Raw genomic sequence first — 22,425 nt, forward strand, 5'->3', positions numbered from 1 at the left:
AGCTTAGCAGTAGACAGCTAAAAACTCGAATTTTAGATCGAGTGATTTTTAGCCGACATAACCTAAATGAGAATCGAAGGTCTCGTCATTAGCAGTACAACGGTAAAAAGTCTGACGAAAACGGACGTCAGATGAAGAAGATATGAATTTTTAACGGATTTACCAGTCCCGGTCTGTTAAAAATAATAATATAAAAATAAAGTCAAAATTTTCCAACGAAGTCTAAACGAAAGTTGTAGAGCATAACTTTCTCTACGTGTGCATATAAAGAACGTCAAAAACGGAGCTCGTATGAGAAAGTTATGGATTTTACAAGATTGGACACATTTTTCGAGAAATTTCGCATGAATAGTGCTGCCACATCATCCTTCGCATGCAGCCTCCACGTGGCGTCTTTTGATTGGACCGCAGCCTCGCGTGGCACCCGCTGATTGGTCCGAAGTCGTCACCCTCTTTCCCCATTGGACCGAAGCTCGGTCCACTTAGGAGCTTGCATCTGTCTGAGCCGGAGACCCAGCCGATGACTCATCCGAAGCCGATGACTCCTCGCATCCGAAGCGCGCCAGCTGCTGCATCCGAGCCTCGCTGGCCTTCGCTGCTTCTGCCGCGTGTCCGAACCCCTCGTTGCCGCGTGTCCCTTCTCGGACGACCTTCGGATCTCTCCTCCTATAAATAGGAGACTTGCGAACCCTCCCGGGTAAAAATGAGATTTTGCCATTTTTGACCCCTTTTTCCATATTTTTACTATCTCGACATCCCCCGAAGCCCCGAGATTAATTCCAATGCCCGAAACACGCCCCAAATTCCCGAGAAGCCCGAAAAATTTATCTTTTCGGTTTCGAAGCCCAACCCTCGCAGGGCCCGGTTTTCAACGACGAAAGTCATATTTAGAGCCGAAATGCTGCACAAATCATTATTTTGACCGCCGGTTAATTCAAGGTGAGTTTAATATATAGGAACAATTGTATGTTATGTGTTATATGTGTTATGTGCTTTTCCATGATTATCATCTCGAGTTATTATTTCCGCTATTTTTATAGCAATGCTGTACCTTTGACTTGAAGTGTATGACATAAGCATCACTTGGGTATTGGTATGAACCGTTGACCATGAAGTGTATGACATAGGCATCACTTTGGCTTCGGTAGTATGCTAAGATAAGGCTGAAAGCCTAAATATTCTAGCAAAATGATATTCCTGAGTATTTTCTGTGCCATTTGTGCTGAAACTTTATTGATTGTATATCAAGTATGAAAATTGTTATGTCTCATTGATTGATATGGAAAGCTTTTCGCATTATGCCTTTGTTGTTCCTTGTTCCTCTTTGCTTCTGGCATATTGAAGTATATATATGGCATAACGTTATATTGTATCTATTATTGAACTCACTAAGCGTCGCCGCTTACCCTCTCAATGTTTAACAAATTTGCAGGGAATAAGTAACCAATATAGTCTTATACTGTTGGAAGGTTTAGAATAGTTGTAATATTACTTTTGTATTTCGGTTTATGTTTGTATAAATTTACAATATCCTGGGTAGTTATGTAAAATATTAAAACATAGTCGGTTTGTATCCAATCTTTTGTAATGACTTTGTCAATGTATAATATTATTTTATAAATATGCATGTAGCATGTTTTGGAGTAACTATATTGTCAAATATGAAAGTTTGGGTCTTTCAGAAATATGAAAGTATAGAAATGGGTCCTTTCATACCCTAGGATCCTTTTTGGGTCCATACATTTGTAATAACATTATCCTATAATAAGAAAATGGTTATATATCAAAATTAATGATCAACTACATTGTAAACATGTAATATCAAAATTGTACCTCAATATCCTTTGAGGGTCCCTTAATCTACAGGATACGACGAAACGATTTTGCCATGAACATTCATAAGGGGAAACGCCAAACATGTTAGTGGTTTATCATCTGCAATTTAGAGATTTAGGGTCTGGGCTGTATGATAATATTCCAAATACAGTTTCAATATATGACAAACGAATATGATATGTTTTTATTGAATTAAATAACACCACAAATGTCAACTTAAAGTCCAGGCTTAATAATTTTGCCATATGTTGTCAACATTTTTATTGAATTGGTTTTCACCTTCTCGAATGCAATGCCGTTTCTCGATTTTACTTGAGGAAGATTTGAAGCTTAAATAGATAAATATACTTAAGCCAAGACGGTGTATATCCATTAAACTATCGAACAAATGTTACAAACCACAATTATCCCCAATGTTCTAAATAACTTAGGCATGACTTGACGACAATATCAAACCTCAAGTTTTTTCAAAGGCGACATTTTGTTAAAGTTTGACGACAAGTCGACAATTTTGTCTATAATTAATAATTATATATATATATTTTCTACTAGTATTATTTATTTTTATATGTATATATGATTCAAGGCGACATTTTGTTAAAGTTTGACGACAAGTAGAAACTTTGAAGCCATGAGGAAACCATGACGAGTTTTAAAAAGATTAATTATCCCCCAACAATAATAATTATTACAAATGATGTCACCCTTCCATGGTTATCTTTGCTTTTCCTCACAAATAATATATTTAAATTGAACATTTTTATTACACCAGCCGGTCATATTAAATTAGCAAATTTTGAACAATTTTCTTTTGTGATAAGCGGAATATTTCTAGGCAAATTGACCACCATGCCCTCCTACCTCTTCATATTTCTAGGCAAATTTACCACCATGCCCTCCTACCTCTTCATATTTCTAGGCAAATTTACCACCATGCCCTCCTACCTCTTCATCTCATGTTATGGTTATACTTTGTACTATGAGATCAATAGGGCTAATTTGGTCATTTGAAGCTCAAAATTTCACACGATTTACCTGAGTAAAGGTTAAGGGTATGATAAAAAATTCAAAATGAGAAAACCCACACAAAACGTTAAAAAATCACTTGCTGCATGCTCCTCCTGGCTATAACACAAGAAAGGGGAGCCCTCACAAATCAGTCATCACTCTCTTTCTACAGACGCTTGTAAAACCCTCTTCTCTCTCTTCTCTCCTCAATTTCGCCATCGATCGATAAAGGTATCTTTTGATGGTTTCTGAACTAATCGTTACGCACATTTCACAGTAGCATTTCAGTAGAATTAGGGTTTTTCTGTCGAAATTTTTTCTCGGGAAAACAATTTCCGTTCTGAGGTTCTGTTTTGTTTTTATTTCTCATTTCGTAGTTCTCCTTGATTTTGCAGAACATAAATGCATGTGGTTAGTCTTCTGATTTTTTTGCGTAAATGTGTCGTTTGACTGTTCAGTGCTGTTTTAACACATGTTTTTGCTTGTTTCATTGTTTGGTTGTTGAAAATGTAGGGTTTAACTTTCTGTTCTTTCTATATCGCTTTACTCGTCGGAAATGTTATTTTAAGCGATCTTCTTCTACATAATGCTTTGATCGCTGTTCTCTTGTTCTTACAACCATCAAGTGATTATTCCTCTTTTCTAGGTCATAAAACTTACCACATTTGTGGATTTTGCACATATGCATAAACATTGTTTCGTTTTTGCTTTGACGAGTCGTGTTGTTGGTGTCTTAGCGTGCTAGTTATGCGATGCTACTTTACTGATGTTTACAGTATGTGAAATGGAGAGTTATTGTACCTTATGGTTTACTTTGTTTCTACTACCCTATACTTGCATCATAGTACTCTAAATGCTTCTATTCCTAGAAATATCCTTGTTTCAAACGTCCAGTTTTAGGCTAAGTTTAATGTACTTGAAGATCCTTTTATGTTTTTGAAAGCTAAGCATCTCTGTCTCTCTATTAAGGTAGCTGCTAAAAGTGTGAAAAGTTCTATGGACATCTGTGCTGTAATTGGGAAATGAAGGTGTCATTATTAGGTTGAAAATGATTGGTTTTTTATTTCTCTTTTTTCTGATTGATAAAGCTATATGTTGCAGGGATTAAAGGCATGTTATATATTACAGTACATTATTTATCATGTGTTTAGTAAAACAATTAATTTGGTTTTCTGGTTTATTCTTTCCAAGGTGGTGTAATGCTTTTTTCTTGATGAAACAGATTTGATGACGGAAGAAAATCCTTCACCACCTGTTTTGGAAGGGAAGATTACCGGAATAAGTTTCTCATTGGCCACTGAAGACGAGATTGTTAGTTTTTTTTTACTTTCCTGCGTAAATATCATTATATCAGTTATCTTGGTAATTTTTTTGTCTAACTACCTTTTTGTGTGTGATGCATGAACATACAAATTCGAGTAGCGTAAAGCTTCCATTAGTGATTGCCCCATTAGCCATACGAGCCAGCTGTCCAATCCATTTCTTGGACTTCCCCTCGAAGTGGGAAGATGTGAATCTTGTGGCACAGCTGAACCTGGCAAATGTGAAGGTGTGTAATGTGTACCATTTGCTTATCTTTTCCCCATATTGTAAATATCTTACATTAGTTTTAATGTGCTTGATACATTCTTTATTAGGCACATTTAACCAATTAGTTTTTTTGAATCCATTCTTTAAAATCTGCTTCTCTTACCCGTTTCAGGTCATTTTGGGTACATTGAGTTGCCGATTCCGATATATCATCCATCTCATCTTAATGAGCTCAAGCGTATCTTGAGTTTAATATGTCTCAAGTGTTTAAAGTTCAAGAATCGCAGGGTATATATTTTTTGGTTTCTTTAAGTTATGTTTATATCTCATATTTTCTTTCTTGAATCTTTTATAAATTTCTGGGGTATTGGAGGGGACAAAAATAACAACATTTTAATAAGGAAGTGCTTTAATTCTTCTCTTGTTTTACACAATGTTTTTGCCACTCTATGAATTCGTTCAATAGGACTTGCCTATTCATGAGTAGACACGAGTGCACACATTATTATCCTCACTGTTTTGTTTTAGTTATTATTTATGTTTATGGCAAGAAGGTTCATTTTGAAAAATATTGTTAAAAACATTCTAAAGACAGTTATTTGCAGTGATAAATAATAAATATATGAATATTTCGCAAGTATACATGCAGTTCTATAAATTATTCTTAAAGAATATTAGAGGATACGAGTTACAAATATTGAAACACGCCTAGTTGACTTTTTATTTTTTATTTTTCATTTTCATTTATTTATTTGCTACATAATTCATTTGGCATAAAGCAATCACACATCCATTTCTTATACTTTCTCTTGCTTTCAGTTGCCAAACAAGACCGCTGGTATGTTTGAAAAGGTTTTGACTGTATGTTGCGAGGTAAGCATCCTATATCTATCTAACTTTCTCAAACCTAAATTTCCGTTGATACATTTTATTTTTTTATTTATTGTATTGATTTAGACTCTTGTTGCTAAATGTTGTATAGGAAACTGCAAATGTAACTGTGGACGTGGTACAAAAACAAGATGGTGCATCTTACTTGCAGCTTAAAGTTCCATCTAAAACATGTAAAGAAGGGTTATGGGAATTTCTTGAACGTTATGGATACAGATATGGTGATGGACACAAGCGACCTTTACTTCCATCCGAGGTACTTCATGAAACTATTCGATGATATGATATGATAAGATAATCAGTTGATTAAATATAGTTAGTTTGATAACTTTTACTTTTTGTGCAATGATTTCAGGTGTTGGTGATGTTAAAGAAAATTGACAAGGAGAAGGCAACTAAAAAGAAGTTAGCTGGGAGGGGATGTTTTTTCCAGGAAGGGTATATCATGCAACATCTTCCCATCCCTCCAAATTGTCTGTCAACACCAGATGTCTCTGATGGCATCAATGTTATGTCATCGGTTAGTTACTTTTTCTTTAAAGATTTCTGAACATAGTGTAGAATTTTTTAATGAAAATAAACTTCATTTTGTTGTTTCTGAAATTATGCATGATTATCTTTGTAATGGAATTCCAGGATATTTCAATGACAATGCTTAAAAAAGTTTTGAGACAAGTGGAAATTATTAAGAGTTCCAGATCTGGGATTCCAAACTTTGAGTCTCTTGAAGTCGAGGTTAATGATCTACAGAATGCTGTAGCACAATATCTTCAATCAAGGGGGGCTAAGGTATTTCTATTGGCTGTTATTATCTCTCTTTTTGTGTTAAATGAAAGAAATAGCAATGTACTTTAATTGATTTGTTATTATATCATTCTACTTCTATTTCTTCTTTGTACAACCTTGTAGTTTTGATGAGTCTACCAAATTAGACAAATGTTATTCAAATACAAAACATATTTGAATGCTATAATTGTGTAGATTTTTTAAGTATGTCCTATAACTGGCTAGATTTTAAAAAAATACAATGCTTTAATAAGAAAAAAAAGTAAAAGTACAACCCTGTAATAGACAGAAATGTAAGTAGGATGGTATAATACACAAATAAATGCTATTTCTTGCATTTAGCCCTTCCATTTTTGCTCTTTTGTTTTTGTGTAACTAATGTTTTCTTTTGATGCTTTTAATTCTTATAGGCTTCTCCTAACAGAAATATACGCTATGGAATTGCAAAAGAACTGAACGACTCCTCTTCAACCAAAGCATGGCTTGAGAAAATGAAAACTCTTTTCATCAGTAAAGGATCAGGATTTTCATCCAGAAGTGTCATAACAGGTGACCCCTACAAAGGTGTGGGCGAAATCGGAATTCCTTTTGAGATAGCTCAGAGAATCACATTTGAAGAAAGGGTAACTGAATACAACATGAAGTTCCTTCAGAAGTTGGTAGATGACAAGTTGTGTTTAACATATAGAGATGGCAATAACACATATTCTTTAAGAGAAGGGTCAAAGGGGCACACGTTTTTGAAACCAGGACAGGTTGTTCACAGAAAGATTATGGAAGGAGATGTGATCTTTATCAATAGGCCACCCACTACCCATAAGCATTCATTACAAGCTTTATCGGTTTATATCCATGATGATCATACTTTCAAGATCAATCCTTTAATCTGTGGGCCATTGAGTGCGGATTTTGATGGAGATTGTATTCACATTTTTTACCCTCAATCCCCGGAAGCAAAAGCTGAAGTGTTGGAGCTTTTTGCAGTTGAAAAGCAGCTTTTGAGCTCACACAGTGGAAATGTAAACTTGCAGTTTGGGTCTGACTCTTTGTTATCTCTTAAAACTCTGTTCAAGAAATTCTTTTTCAAGAAATCAGAAGTCCAACAGCTGGCATTGTTCACATCCAGTACATTGCCCAAACCTTCAATGTTAAAAGTCGGGGATTCTGGCCCGTTGTGGACGGTTTTGGAGCTTCTGGAAACATCTTTACCTCCGGGATTTGATTGCTCTGGGGAACGGTTCTTGATCAAAGACAGCAAAATATTGAAGCTGGATTACAGTCGGGAGGTGATACAGTCCATCATCAATGATGTGATCAGTTCGATATTTTTCACTAAAGGCCCCAAAGAGGTGTTGAAGCTGTTTAACTCTTTGCAACCGATGCTAATGGAGAATCTTTCCGGTGAGGGATTTAATCTAAGTTTGGAGGATTTTATTGTCCCGAAAAGTATATTGAGAGATATCGAAACCGAGCTTCAAGATTTATCTTCTTTGCTATATCATTTGAGATCAACCTACAACGAGGTGATTGCGTTACAGCTTGACAAACATCTGAGGGCAGTAAAATCGCCAATTTCTGAATTTATCTTGAAGTATTCATCGATGGGTAGTTTGATCGATTCAAAGAGCGATTCTGCTGTTACAAGAATCATCCAACAAATTGGGTTTTTGGGACTACAGATTCTGGAAAAGGGGAGGTTGTATTCAAGAACTTTGGCAGAGGATTTATCGAAACATTTTTGTGGGAACTATCCGTTTCCAGAGAAATACCCGTCTGAGGAGTTCGGGTTGATCCGGGGCTGCTTGTTCCATGGGCTTGACCCGTATCAGGAATTGGTGCATTCTATTTCAAACCGTGAAGTTATGGTGAGGTCTTCGAGAGGGTTGACTGAACCCGGAACTTTGTTCAAAAACTTGATGGCTATTCTTCGTGATGTTGTGATCTGCTATGATGGGACTGTGAGAAATGTGTGTAGCAATTCAATCATACAGTTTGAATACGGGGTCCATACACAGAATTTGTTTGCGGCTGGTGAACCGGTCGGAGTATTGGCGGCAACCGCCATGTCAAACCCTGCATACAAGGCGGTTCTTGATTCTTCCCCGAATAGCAACTCCTCTTGGGATATGATGAAGGTATTCTATTCTGCTCATTCTAATTCATTTAAATTTTATATATTTGTTTATTATAGCATCCTATATTCTATTCTGCTCATTCTAATTCATTTAAATGTTATATATTTGTTTATTATAGCATCCTATGCCTATCTCTACTTTTTCCTATTACAGCATTGTACTTTTATGCCATCCAAATGCAAAGCAATTTTCACTTGGGGTATTGAAAGTACAATGCTATAACTGGGTAGATTTTTTTGAAGTACTAGGCCTTGATAAGAAAAAAAAGTTAAAAGCACAAGGCTGTAATGGAAAGAACTGGAAGTAGGCTGCTATAATACACAAATAGATGAACTGAAAGTACATTGCTGTTTCTTGCATTTAGGTTAATTTGAAGTTTTTCTTGCTTGTTCTCTTGATATTCTTAAATTGTTTCTCTGATTTCCAAATTTTAGGAGATTCTGCTTTGTGGAGTGAATTTCAAGAATGTGCATAATGATCGTCGGGTGGTACTGTATTTAAATGACTGTGATTGTGGCAATAAGTATTGCCTTGAGAAGTCTGCATATTTTGTGAAAAATCATTTGCGAAAAGTCAGCCTTAAAGATACTGCTGTTGAATTCCTTATAGAGTATGTTTATCGTTACCTATTCACTTTGTGGCGTTTTCACCCCGAATCTGTATTGATTACTTTTACTCCTATTGTTTGCTGAATGCTGATTTCTTCCTACAGATTCACAAGACAGCAAACAAGTGAAAATACTGAAATTGGTGCAGGACTTGTTGGTCATATTCATCTGAATCAGGTTTTTGTTTTTTGTTATATAAAATTGATGTGAGCATAATATAATGCTTTCCTCAATTTCAATTTCTTTAGTTTAGTTTGACAACAAGTTATAAACGTTATCCGAGCAGGCAATGTTGAAAGAATCCAAGATTAGCATGGAAGAGGTTCTTGCGAAATGTGAAGACACCCTGAATGTCTACCGGAAGAAGAAGAAAGAAGTTGGATTATTGTTCAGGAGTATAGCTTTATCTTGCGGGTCTGTAATATGCTTGTTTCTTTTTTACTTTATGGGGAGAGAGAGGACTTAATCTATAAGCTATATGAGTGTCACTTTCTGAATTAATGGACCATTTTACCCTCGTTTGCTTTTTCCCCCCACTTCCCCAAACGTGGCCTTTTAGATATAATACAACTTTTTTTTTTTTTTTTTTTTTTTTTTTTTTTTTTGCAGTGAATGTTCGTTCCACCAATCATCAGAAAACAAATGGATGCCATGCTTGAAATTCTTTAGGCAGGACACTGGCGGTCATCAATTGGAGAAGGCCACACGCATACTTGCTGACTTCGTTTGTCCTGTTCTTTTAGATACAATTATAAAAGGTATTTATCGATTCTTGTTTATTTCTTAGTCCTAAATAATTCATATATAAGGGCATTCACGTCTTTTACGCAAACAAGCTATCGAAAGCGAGTAGCTATCCCACTTTTTTGGTTGTGACTTTTGAAATTGTTTTATCATTGAATAGGCGATCCGCGGGTTAAAGAAGCAAATATCATTTGGATCGGTCCGGAATCAACCGTTTGGATTAGAAATCCAAATAAGGATCAAAACGGTGAATTCTCTAATCCAAATAAGGATCAAAAAGGTGAATTGGCAATTGATGTGGTTCTTGAGAAGGCAGCTGTTAAGAAAAGCGGCGATGCATGGAGAACAGTGATGGACACTTGCCTTCCCATAATGCATCTGATCGACACCACACGATCCATTCCTTATGCAATCAAACAAGTCGAAGATCTTCTTGGTACATCTTGCGCATTTGAGCAAGCTGTCCAGGTAACACTATCTATCTATCTTCACAATTTCTAATTTGGTTACACTAGACTTCAAATCCAACCTCGATAACTGCTATAAACAACTACTGGAAAGTGTTATATAAATCATCATTAAACTACATATCACATGTAAGGATTTTTAAAGTCGTGTGACCAAAATCCAAATTATAAATGAAATGAAAATTAATTGTTATTTGTTGCAATTTGCCCTCAGTTGTAAGCCAAAAGTTTTAGTTTCTTTTTATAATTGGGCTAATGCCAAGAAATAGCAGTTACTTCCATTTATGTGTTTTATAGCATCCTACTTTCAGTTCTTGCTATCACATCTTTTGTACTTTCATTTTTTTTTTCTTGTTAGAACATTATACTTTGAAAAACCCACCCAATTATAATATTTAAAGTTGCTCTGACATTGCTATAACTGGGTGGATTTTTCATAGTACAATGCCATAATATAATAGGAAGAAATGTAAATTAAACGGAAAAAATGAAAGTATAATAGGAGGAAATGAAATTACATTGTTATTTTTGGTTAACCTTTTATAATTTCTTTTCAGAAGCTTATAGTGATTTTCAATAAAACACGACATGCGGCATATGATAAGAAAAATGTAACTGATCCGTTTTTGCTTTTGTTGTGTAGCGCCTCTCAACCTCTGTTTCAATGGTATCCAAAGGCATGCTGAAAGAGCACCTACTTCTATTGGCGAATAGCATGACATGTGCAGGAACTCTTGTTGGTTTCAATCAAGCTGGCATAAAGGCCTTGTCCAAAACCCTTAATTTCCAAGTACCATTTTCCGAAGCGACATTATACGTAAGTCATCTACTTTGTACCTTATAGATATTTGTGTCTGACCAAAAATTTACATTTTTATCCTTTGAATTTCTCCAGACACCAAAACGGTGTTTTGAGAAGGCGGCTGAGAAGTGCCATTCTGATTCTTTATCGAGCATTGTGGCTGCTTGTTCTTGGGGCAAACCAGTTGCTGTGGGTACAGGATCTCGGTTTGATATACTGTGGGACACAAGAGAGGTTTGTACTTGATTCCAATCCATGGTTTATTATGAATGCGTAGAGTACAGTTACTTATATACCCTCATATTATCTTAGGGTTAAATGCTACGATTAGCAACATTTTTGGATTAATTTAGCATCCTAGACTATATTTCTAATATAACTTTGAAGAATCTTAGCAAATAATAGGTGGATTTTTTTAAAGTATAATGTCCTATCCTAATAAGTAAAACTTGGAAGTACAATGCTATGATTGTGGATTTTAATAAGCATTGAAAAAATCGAATGTACAATGCTGTAATAGAAAGAAATGAAGGTAGGATACTATAATACACAGTAAATTTGTTTTGATCAAAATTTGATGGAGATTGCACCAACATGTTTATTATAACTGATTATTTGATTATGTGATTAATGATATTATGTGATCTCTTTGAAAATGCACATTATTAAATATTAATATGAATTATGTTTTCAGGTTGAACTTAACCAAAAGGATGGCATTGATGTATACAACTTCCTTCATTTAGTACACGGTGGATCAGAAGAAGAAGCTGATAATGGGTGTCTTGGTGGTGAGGTTGATAGTTTCGACATGGAGGATAATTTCATGGAAGCGGGGTCTCCCGAGCATGATTCTGGTGCACCTAAAGCTGTTTTTGAGGACAGTTTGGAACTAAATCTTGGTCAAATGGAGACTGCAGCTCCTGAAGACGGGAACTCCGGTGGCGGATGGGGAGCGGCTGTGAAGAGTACACCAGCTGAAAGCAGCGGTGGCTGGGGGACTACACCTACGACTGAAGGTAGTGGTGGCTGGGGGGCGGCTGTGAAGACTACACCAACAACTGAAGGTGGCAGTAGTGGTGGCTGGGGGGGAGCTGTGAAGGCCACACCAGCAACTGAAGGATCTGGATCCGGGTGGGGCAAAAAAGCGGAAGAACCTGCATGGGGCGTGAAGAAACCGGATTCAGACGCTGGGGCAGGATCAGGATCAGCTCCATGGGGTAAAAGAGAGGAAACTGCTTGGGGTAAAAAAGCCGACAGCGGGGGTTCAGCTGCCACCTGGGGTAAAAAAGATGACACCGGGGACTCAGCTCCATGGAGCAAAAAAGCTGACACTGGGGGTTCAACTCCAGCTCCATGGGGTAAAAAAGCCGACACTGGGGGCTCAACTCCAGCTCCAGCTCCATGGGGCAAAAAAGATGACACTGGGGGCTCAGGCTCAGCTCCATGGGGCAAAAAAGATGACACTGGCTCAGCTCCATGGGGTAAAAAAGCCGACACTGGGGGTTCAACTCCAGCTCCAGCTCCAGCTCCATGGGGCAAAAAAGATGACACTGGCTCAGCTCCATGGAGTAAAAAAGCCGACACTGGGGGTTCAGGTTCAGCTCCATGGGGCAAAAAAGATGACACCGGATCAGCTCCATGGGGTAAAAAAGATGACACTGGATCTGCTCCCGCTCCATGGGGAAGAAAGGATGTTAAAGCTGACGAGCCCAGTCAAGTGGAAGAGTCTCAGTGGGGTAAAATAGAGTCGTCTGGTTCCTGGGGCAAATCAGTACAAAAACCTGATTCCGTTCCGAAATGGGGTGGGAATAATAAAAGCGATGAGGGGTCGGATTGGAGCAAAAAGGTGGAGGAAAAAACAGAATCCAAGGATGGATGGGGTTCTCAAAGTCAATGGGGTGCAAAGAATCCTGAAGGGGGGTCATCAGTAGACACCACCACCACCACCACCGAAGGCGAGAAACCAGGAGGAGCTTGGGGATGGAATCGGAAACCTGAGCAGAAACCGGATCAGGGGCAGGGTGGCTGGAAAAAGAAGGAAGGGTGGGGGCCAAGGAGAGACCGGCCTGCTCGGCCAGCTGGCGGGCCTAATGATGGGCTGAGGCCGGGTGGGGGTGGCGGTGGACCGTTCACTGCATCTCGTCAAAGGCTGGATCTGTTTACTTCAGACGAACAGGAGATTCTCGCTGATATTGAGCCCATCATGCTTTCTATTAGGAGAATCATGAGCCAAGAGGGGTGGGTAAACTCTGTTGACTATTTAAATTATAGCATAACCTTTCCCAATATATCGTTCTACTTTGATAAGGGTAGTTACGTCTTTTGCACAGAGGAAATAAGTCCCTCCCCGTGTATTTTGTAACAAATGCATGGGGATTTGTATTTTTATTTGAAAGTACATTAAGTTGCTAATAATAGCATTTTTATTGTTGTTGTTGTGAAGATATAATGATGGCGATCCTTTGTCTGCTGAAGATCAAACATATATCCTTGAAAATGTATTCAACCATCATCCAGAAAAAGCTCAGAAAATGGGAGCTGGAATTGATTATGTCATGGTATTAATTTTGTTTTTCACCAATCCAATCTACTTGCTATATATATATATATATATATATATATATATATATATATGGATTTGGAAATTGTAATAATTATTATATTATTGTTGTACTTGTAGGTGACGAAGCATACGCTTTTCCAAGACAGCAGGTGTCTTTTCATAGTGTCAACAGATGGGCGGAAAGAGGACTTCTCTTACAGGAAGTGTTTGGAGAACTTTGTTCGGGGAAAATATCCGGACAAAGTGGACGAATTCATGTCAAAGTACTTCAAGAAGCCTCAACCTCGGCCCCCAAGGGAACCACGCCCCCCTGGCCCAGGTCAAGATGAAGCCATCGGGACCCCTAATTCCCAATCCCAGTCTGGATGGAAACGGGGGGATTCCAATGATGAAGGCGGCACCCACACCCCTCGTTCCCAGCCAGGATGGAACCGGGATTCCGGTAGTGATGCCGGAACACCCCGTTCTCAATCGCAATCGCAATGGGGAGGGAGTGAGGCGGGAACACCTGTTTCTGGTTCTGGATGGAAGAAAGAGGCAGAAGGCGGAGGAGGATGGAACAAAGGAGGTGGAGGGGGAGGGGGTTGGGGGTCCTGACTCCTGACTCGTGAGAGTGAGAGTTGATTTGAATTTGGGATTGGAATATTTGTAACCCTGTAGGTAATGTAGGGTAGGGTGCTGGCTTTTGCTTTTTTAATCTCTGGTGCACAGCAGACAGTAGTAGTAAGTAGTAAGAAAAGGAAAGGTTTTGGTGGCATGAATGACATGATGGGATGTGATGTGATGTGATAAATATTTTGGATGATTAGTTGCTTCATCTGCGATTTGTGATGTGTATGGTAATTAATGCAGATGCAGATGTATGGGTGTGTTATTGATCGTTTTTATTATAGATTCTATCAATGGGCATCTGTTTGTTTCTTGACAATGCAAAAATCCATTCCTTCACACTTCACGTGTGCTAGCTAATAAGACAGATCCATCAATATTGATTGAGATAAGCATCACATGTGTTCATCTCCATTGTATCATAATCATATAGAATAAAATTACACACATCTTGTAAATATGATAGGATATTCTACAACACTCCCATAGTCCCATGTAAAAAGAACAAGTTCAACCAACTACCATCAAACTACAATAAGGTAAGCAATGAACTAATAGCCATAACCATACCTTGAATTTATATATGGAAATGAGTCGAGTCTGGATTTGTACTATGTGCCGTGCTTTCAATGCTTTCTTCTTTCTCCTAAAACTAAAACTTCTCCTTTTAGAGCCACAAACCACAAACGTCTTTTGCAACTCTTCTTGTGGTGAGTGTAGTACCCCAACTATAATTTCTGGGCTTCTTTCAGTAAGCTCATTGACCGATGTTTGTATCTTATGTTGTTGTGGGTAGGGGCTTGTTAATAAGGACCATTTTAAGTTTTTAGACTAAACTGCACAAATGGTCCCACTGGTTTACTCAAAATTGCCACTTTGGTCCAAAAAGGTTTGGACTAGCACCAGAGGTCCAAAGTTTTCATTTTGTTGCTTGTTTGGTCCAATCTGTTCTGATTTTTTTCAAAATGACGGATTTGCCCTTGTTTATATGATTTTTTCTTTTTTCTTATTTGTTTTTCTGATTTTCAGATTTAAAAAAATAAAAAATAAAATAAAATAAAAATAAATCTCTCTTTCTCTCTCTCTCTCTCTCTCTCTATATATATATATATATATATATATATATATATATATATATATATATATCTCCCCCCCCCCCCTATTTCTCCTTCATTCTTCATTTGTTCTTCAAGGTTCTTAAGAACCCCTCATTGTCGACTCCACCACCGTCGTCGCCCTCAGCCACCACCTGCCATGGACTACCATCTTGCCGTCGCCATCCATCTGTAAACCCTTTCTCTGATCTCGTCGCCGTCGTCTATGGGCGTGTTCGGCAAAACTAGCGGGTAACTTGTAACGTTTTGTTAAACGCTACATGAAGTAGCTTTTAGATTTGGAGCGTTTTGTTTAAACTAAACGCTAGAAGCTTGTAGTGTCAAACAAGACTTTCTGTTCAAAACGGAGCGTTTTGTCAAACGCTAGAAGCTAGAAGCTCTCAAACGCTCCTAAAAGCTCCGCGCCGAACACGCCCTATATCTATAAACCTTCGTTTTTCCGCCGATCTGAAAAACTCCGTTGCAACTCAACGAAGCTCTAGATCTGTAAATTATCATTCTTCCGGCGAACCTCGTCTATCTCCATGTTTCTCTGCTTTCTTCATCAGCAAACCCTAGCGATTTGGCGACGACGTTCCAGATAAGACGAAGGGCGGCGACGAGTTAGGGTTTTCAGAAAACTCTAAGCGGCTATTCTTATTTCAGCGCCGCTATCATCCACCGAAAACCCTAGCTCCGTCATCTTCATCAGGAAACCCTAGCTCCGTCATCTTCATCAGGAAACCCTAGCGCTGGTATGTGTTGAACGACGCCCTTACCTTCGTGTTTCCAAATCCGACGAGAAAAAAGAGAAAGAGGGTGACGAACAGATCAGGTGACGAACATATCCGCTGGTTAATTTCTTTTTCTTATTTTTTGGCAAATTTGGTGTTGCTGGTGGTTTGGCGATCATTTTGTGTTGATGGATGATGAAAGGGAGTGAGGATGGTGGGTAGTGTAGGCTGTGATGGATAAATGAGGGTGGTGATAGATGATGAAAGGTTCAGTTGAGGTTGAAGGTTGGTGAAGGTGATGAATGGTGAGGGTGGTAAAACGGTGTTGGGTCCATGTTCGGATTATGAAGGGAGTGAGGATGGGGGGTGGCTGAAGATGGACGGTGGTGGATTCGACGATGAGGGGTTCTTGAGAACCATGAAGAACAAATGAAGAGAGAGAGAGAGAGAGAGAGAGAGATTTTTATTTTTTATTATTTTAAGAGAGAGAGATTTATTTTTATTTTTTATTTTTTTTAAATCTAAAAACCAGAAAAACAAATAAGAAAAAAGAGAAAATCATATAAACAGGGAAAAATCCGTCATTTTGAAAAAAAACAGAACAGATTGGACCAAACAAACAACAAAATGAAAACTTTAGATCTCTGATGCTAGTCCAAACATTTTTGGACCAAAGTGACAATTTTGAGCAAACCAGAGAAACCATGTGCAGTTTAGTCTAAGTTTTAATATAAAGTAAGGGGATAATGACTTAAAAGGGTAACTTATTTCTTGATTTGTACAAATTTAGTCACTGAGTTTTTTTTTGTTCATATTTTCCCATTGAATTTTTTGAACCGTTTAAAAAAATACCCTTATGACCTGCTATAGGAGGTATAGCCGGTTTCCGACATATCTGACAACTCCGGAGATGCTCCGTTCATCTTCTCCGGCGAAATATTATTTTTCCGGCTACAAGTGAAAACTCATTTTCTCCCTTTAAGTCATTCTTCATCTGCATCTTTTTTTGTAAGTTATTTCTTCAAATATCATTTTGAATTAGATAAACACAAAAACTCCAGATCAGATGAACACAAGAACCCCATATTAGTTGTTTCTTCAAACTCAAGAACACTAGGTCAGATGAACATACACACGATCTTCAACACAAACATAAAACCATACTTATTGTTCTGTGTGTGTTTTCCAGAAACACAAAGACCAAAAATCGAACTCAAGAACAACCTTAAGTCGAGTTGGGGTTTTTAACCCAGAAATCGATTTCCAAGAACAAAGAAGAAATCGATTTGGTGTGTTTTGAGTTCCTTGAAGATGAACACACTCAAATCGAGCTTGAAGGTATGACGAGTTCTTGAACACACTCAAACCCAGAAATCGATTTTCAAGATATGTGCTCAAAACCCGTCATGAAAACCCTTGAGTTCGTGTTTAAACAGATCGAAGGTATGTGTATGTGTATTCATTTTCATCTATGTTAGAATTTAAAAACTACTAAATCGATTTCCACATCTGAAAGTGAACTCGAAATCTAGGGTTTCAGGTGGGTTTTTTTTTTTTTAAAAAAAATCGATTTCTGAAAAATAACTTACCTGAAGGGCTGAGTTTGTGAGCATAATCTGGAAAGAATTCGACTTTCAGGTGGATTCTTCATATATAAACTCGAAATCTAGGCTTATTCTGGTGAGTTTGTTCATGATGTTCTTCAAATCTTTGTCTGGTTCATTAAGGTTTGTTCATTGTGTTCTTGAGAGCTTCTTCAGATTCAAGTTTGTGTGTGTGTGTGTTAGATCAGAAATTGCAACCCCTGTTTTCAGAAATTAAAAATCATTACATTGATTTTGTGTTTTGCTAGATCTGTCATGGATGGACTTGTTTTACAAATCTGTATATGTATTAGATAAACACGAATCCAGAATATCATGTGTGTGATTTCAGGAAAAAAAATGGGTTTTTACTTGTCGCCGGAAAAATAATGTTTCGCCTGAGAAGATGATCGCCGGAGTTGTCAAAGACGCCGGAAACCGGCTATACCTCTGATAGTAGGTCATAAGGATGTTTTTTGAACAGTTCAACAAGTTCAATAGGAAAATATGGACAAAAAAAACTCAATTACTAAATTTGTACAAATCCGAAATAAATTACCCTTTTAAGTCATTATCCTAAAAGGTACCCGATTGGAACCGATATTTCTCTGAATCTTTCAAACCTTGGCAGAATGGCACGACAAGATTCCACCACAATCATCGACTAAAAAGATTCTCTCGCCATGAATACTCGTGTCCTCGTCTCAACTTCACTCGTTCTTCTTCTCTCCCTCCTACTGTCACTTCATCTCCACAATAATCACAGTTAACCAAACATCCTTCCTTCCAATCTTCAATTTAATCACTTATATCCACCTCAATTCATTTCATCAACAATTCAAATTCTTGCAGATGAATCCAGCTGGAGCAACCGATTATGGTGGTTATCATCGAAATCATCCTTCTCTTCAGGAATTGCTGATGCTGACCTGTTGGTGACGAATGGGACGATATACACCAGCGATTCCTCTCTCACTTTTGCTAATTCCATGGTTATTCGTGACGGGAGAATAATCCGTATTGGCAACTATTCGTTTGTTCGGGTAAGATATAGTCAAATTGCCAAATACTTTGTTTTCAGCATCAACTGTGGTGCTTCTAAAATATGAAACGTTGTGAATTAATTTCACAACTACTCCAGAATATGGAAAAAGATTAGCAAGAAAAACACTATTTAGCATTGAAGACGACTATCTGAGCATTCTGTTTTTCAAGGCTTTGTGTAAACTGTAAACTATATGCAAATGCAGGAAATGTCTGGATATGGAACAAAAGAGTTAAATCTTGAGGGAAAAGTTGTTGTTCCTGGATTTATTGATTCTCATGTCCATTTGCTTTTTGGAGGACTCCAGGTTCTAAAATCCCTCACCTTCTTCATATGATATACATAAAACATTTGTGTTTTGTTCTTTTCAGTTTAGGGCTAAATGCAAATCATAGCAACATACTTTAATTTATTTGTGTATTATACCATTCTACTTTCATTTCTTTCTCCATTACAACATTATACTTTAAATATATTTATCTTACAAGCCATTAATTCTATTTTGAAAATTCTATTTTTTTCTCATCAAGACTTCATTTTTAATGTACTTCCAACTATGATATGCTGATTGAGTTAGAAGTGAAAACAGATGGCACGGGTAGAAGTTCGAGGTGTCAAGACAAAAAAAGACTTCATTGAAAAGGTTAAAGAAGCAGTGAAAAGTAAGTGTTTTCTGTATTTACAATTTTGTTTCACTCTTGGATATTTTGGAAGTTTTGTAAATATGGTTATGGGACCTACAACATGATATACATCTCTTCATCATCTTTGTAGACTTGAAAGAAGGTTCTTGGTTGTTGGGTGGTGGATGGAATAATGATCTTTGGGGAGGAGAATTGCCATCAGCATCTTGGATTGATGATATCACACCTCATCATCCTGTAAGAAAAAACCAAATACAAATTATATAAACTGTAATTAAACCCCAATTAATCACAATTAGTCTTTTCAATCTTGACAGGTATGGCTTTCAAGAATGGATGGCCACATGGGATTGGCTAACTCTTTAGCTCTAAAATTAGCTGGAGTTACAAGTAACATGCAAGATCCAGTTGGTGGAACTATTAGCAGAAATGCAAATGGAGGTATCATAATATTATATATGATTATTATATTCTTGGATTCATTTTGTAAACTCATGTAAAATCATTACTATATGCAGAACCTACAGGCCTTATGATTGATTCTGCAATGAAAGTTGTTCTTTCATGCATTCCAGAAGTTTCTGTTGAAGAAAGAAGGCAGGCATTAGAAAGAGCTAGTAGGTATGCATTGATGAGGGGTGTCACAACAGTTGTTGATTTTGGAAGATATTTTCCTGGAGCATCATTAGAACATTCATGGGAAGATTTTGAAGGTTTAGTGTCTGAAATGACCATTTTACCCTTACATTCCAACAAACAATTTACTCAATGTACATCAATTTTAACATAAGAGGATTTTGGAGGCAATTAAAAGAAAAGGGAAAATAAAATAATTTAATGGTTAAATCAATAAAATAAAGTGTTGACTTTCTTGTTAATTTCAGATGTTTACAAATGGGCTGATTTATCAGGAAGAATGATGATTAGGGTTTGCCTTTTCTTTCCAATGCCAACATGGTCACGTTTGCTTGTATGACTTTAGTTGACTACTAACTACTTCATGATAATTTTTCTATGTTTACTTTTTCTAATGAATTAAATGTTTAACATTAAATTTGATGTTCTTGTTTTCTTTTTAGGATATAATAGAAACAACAGGGCGTAGGCTGAGCCAGTGGATATTCTTAGGTGGTGTTAAAGCCTTTTCTGATGGATCCTTAGGATCTAACAGTGCACTTTTTCACGAGGTGCAAATAAGTTTTATTTTTTTTTTCTTTGTTTTCTAACTTATTATTATTAAGTCAATGGGATAACATTTCATTCATGTTTCTTGTAGCCATATGCTGATGAGCCTTGGAATATTGGCCTCCAAGTTACAGATATGGAAAGCTTATCTAATATGACTGTTCAATCCGACAAATATGGCCTCCAGGTATTTTATTTTTTTCGTTTATCTTTAAAAATGTGCTTGTAAATATGTAAAACAACTTATCAGTTGACAAACAATTTTTTCATCAGGTTGCTATTCATGCTATTGGAGACAAGGCCAATGACTTGATCTTGGATATGTATAAATCAGTTGTTTCAACAAATGGGAAGAGGGATCGAAGATTTCGGGTATATGTTATTTAAAACTAAAACTATTATAAATCATTTGACATCAATCTTTATCACAGTCCAATTCATGTCAGACACAGTACATGACATAGGTGGCCTTAAGGTCCTGTTTAAACCTATGGGAGTATGGGTATTTATATGAGTCCTCAAGGTTCCCTTATTTGTTTTTGATTGAGGGTATTTAGGTAATTTATGAATAGTTGTATAATTATTCATAGATGTTTCTATGAATTAGTAATCCCTTTTTTGTAGATTGAACATGCTCAACATTTGAGTCATGGAAGTGCAGCCAAGTTTGGTGAACAAGGGATTATTGCTTCAGTGCAGGTAATTTATTTAAAGGGTAAAAGTTATTGATAATAAAAGAAAGTTTCTTTACAGTCTACAGACACTATGTGGGACTCCCACATGGAAATAAAATAAAATATGTTACTATTATGGGTTAAAAGTAAAATACATTAAAGAAATATATGAATACATTGCTATTATGGTAAAAAAAAAAGTACATTGCTTGACAGCCAGATCATTTGCTGGACGATGCTGACTCAGCAATTAGAAAAATCGGGGTAGAGAGGGCGCAAAAAGGATCTTATTTATTTCAGACACTCCTTACTAGCAATGCACTTGTTGCATTTGGTTCTGATTGGCCAGTGAGAACTCTTTTTCTTTTCTACACTCACCTTTTTAGGCTCTGTTTATAATGACATGACATGACATGTTGTACTGCTTTTGTTGGGATTGGGACAAAAGTAAGCACTTTTTTGTCGCACCCAGAAAGGTCCTCCATCTCTTGTCTGTGTAAAAGACGTAAATGTCCTCCTCATTACTGATAGAAAAATTTTAGGTAGCAGAAATCAATCCTTTGAATAGCATAAAGACTGCAGTTAAAAGGAGGCCTCCTGGTTGGGATAAACCTTGGAATTTAGGCGAGTGCATGAAGCTTACGGATGCATTAAATGCGTAAGTAAACATGAAATAGCAACATACTTTCATTTTTATTTGTGCATTAGATCATGATTCTTCCTGTTTATTTGTTTATGCTTTTCAGGCATACTATTTCAGCTGCTGAAGCATGCTTTCTTGATGAGGAAATCGGGTCATTATCTTCTGGAAAAATGGCTGATTTTGTGGTGCTGAATGCACATACTTTGGATGACTTAATAACACAAGAAGAAACCTCTTCAGTTGCAGCTACATATGTTGGTGGTGTGAAAGCTTACCCTTGATATTTATGATCCGTGTACACAATTGTATAACCAGAACTAAGAACTAAACGTAATAGAACGAGACCATTGATGTCAATGAGACAAAAATTCCAATATTGTGTTCCACACGAAATGGTGGAACATTGGCTCGCTCTCAATCTCTCGTATGTGCAAAAGACACAAATGCCCTCCCCATCATGAGAATAGCCTTAGAAAGCTGGTCCTCTCCCATGTAACAAAACGAGAGTTATGAGGCAAAATTACTTGTTTTCTTTATCTTATCTATTTGATCTATAATATGAATCTTAATGTAACACCACTATATATGAATTTCTCAGTTTACAAATTTAAACCATATTGATGATATGTTGTTGAGTTGTTATGTCATTTTAAGAAAAAGTAGGGCGGGTCCAAACATATTTTGGGTTCGGGGCGAGAGGAAATAAAAATGTCCTTAAAAAGACACAAGTATACCCAAACAACAAAAATATACTAATTTAAAGTGTATATATATATATATATATATATATATATATATATATATATATATATATATATATATATATATTGTAGCTTTTATA

At 36.9% G+C, this 22,425-nt stretch overlaps 2 protein-coding genes across 2 annotated transcripts; both read left to right on the top strand.

Annotated features, from left to right (window-relative positions):
• Positions 1 to 3,851: 3,851 nt before the first annotated feature.
• On the top strand, positions 3,852 to 14,247 carry NRPD1B (nuclear RNA polymerase D1B). Its single transcript, XM_079059994.1, has 19 exons — positions 3,852 to 3,885; positions 4,067 to 4,155; positions 4,267 to 4,393; positions 4,547 to 4,662; positions 5,194 to 5,247; positions 5,357 to 5,521; positions 5,621 to 5,785; positions 5,902 to 6,054; positions 6,462 to 8,186; positions 8,621 to 8,796; positions 8,899 to 8,971; positions 9,081 to 9,208; positions 9,404 to 9,552; positions 9,699 to 10,006; positions 10,649 to 10,822; positions 10,901 to 11,041; positions 11,502 to 13,048; positions 13,254 to 13,368; positions 13,491 to 14,247. The coding sequence occupies exons 1-19, from the start codon at positions 3,867 to 3,869 to the stop codon at positions 13,968 to 13,970; spliced, it is 5,904 nt and encodes a 1,967-aa protein (XP_078916120.1). The 5' UTR covers positions 3,852 to 3,866; the 3' UTR covers positions 13,971 to 14,247.
• A 3,739-nt stretch (positions 14,248 to 17,986) lies between these two features.
• LAF3 (Amidohydrolase family) lies at positions 17,987 to 22,210 on the top strand. Its single transcript, XM_079061248.1, has 15 exons — positions 17,987 to 18,158; positions 18,246 to 18,436; positions 18,644 to 18,745; positions 19,028 to 19,100; positions 19,213 to 19,319; positions 19,400 to 19,523; positions 19,601 to 19,795; positions 19,967 to 20,052; positions 20,162 to 20,269; positions 20,359 to 20,454; positions 20,541 to 20,639; positions 20,892 to 20,966; positions 21,158 to 21,289; positions 21,484 to 21,599; positions 21,688 to 22,210. Exons 1-15 carry the CDS (start codon positions 18,077 to 18,079, stop codon positions 21,863 to 21,865), a joined length of 1,764 nt encoding a protein of 587 aa, XP_078917374.1. The 5' UTR covers positions 17,987 to 18,076; the 3' UTR covers positions 21,866 to 22,210.
• The last annotated feature ends 215 nt before the right edge of the window (positions 22,211 to 22,425 follow it).

This window comes from Lactuca virosa, chromosome 7 (assembly GCF_052849685.1).
Source record: "Lactuca virosa cultivar CGN04683 chromosome 7, Lactuca_virosa_CGN04683_v6, whole genome shotgun sequence".
Lineage (NCBI taxonomy): Eukaryota > Viridiplantae > Streptophyta > Magnoliopsida > Asterales > Asteraceae > Lactuca > Lactuca virosa.

Coding starts and splice junctions, on each gene's coding strand:
- LAF3 (XM_079061248.1), top strand. CDS start 18,077: ATGAATACTCGTGTCCTCGTCTCAACTTCACTCGTTCTTCTTCTCTCC. Junction 20,455..20,540: donor CCGACAAATATGGCCTCCAG/GTATTTTATTTT, acceptor TTTTTTCATCAG/GTTGCTATTCATGCTATTGG. Junction 21,600..21,687: donor CTTACGGATGCATTAAATGC/GTAAGTAAACAT, acceptor TATGCTTTTCAG/GCATACTATTTCAGCTGCTG.
- NRPD1B (XM_079059994.1), top strand. Junction 4,663..5,193: donor TAAAGTTCAAGAATCGCAGG/GTATATATTTTT, acceptor TCTTGCTTTCAG/TTGCCAAACAAGACCGCTGG. Junction 11,042..11,501: donor TACTGTGGGACACAAGAGAG/GTTTGTACTTGA, acceptor TTATGTTTTCAG/GTTGAACTTAACCAAAAGGA.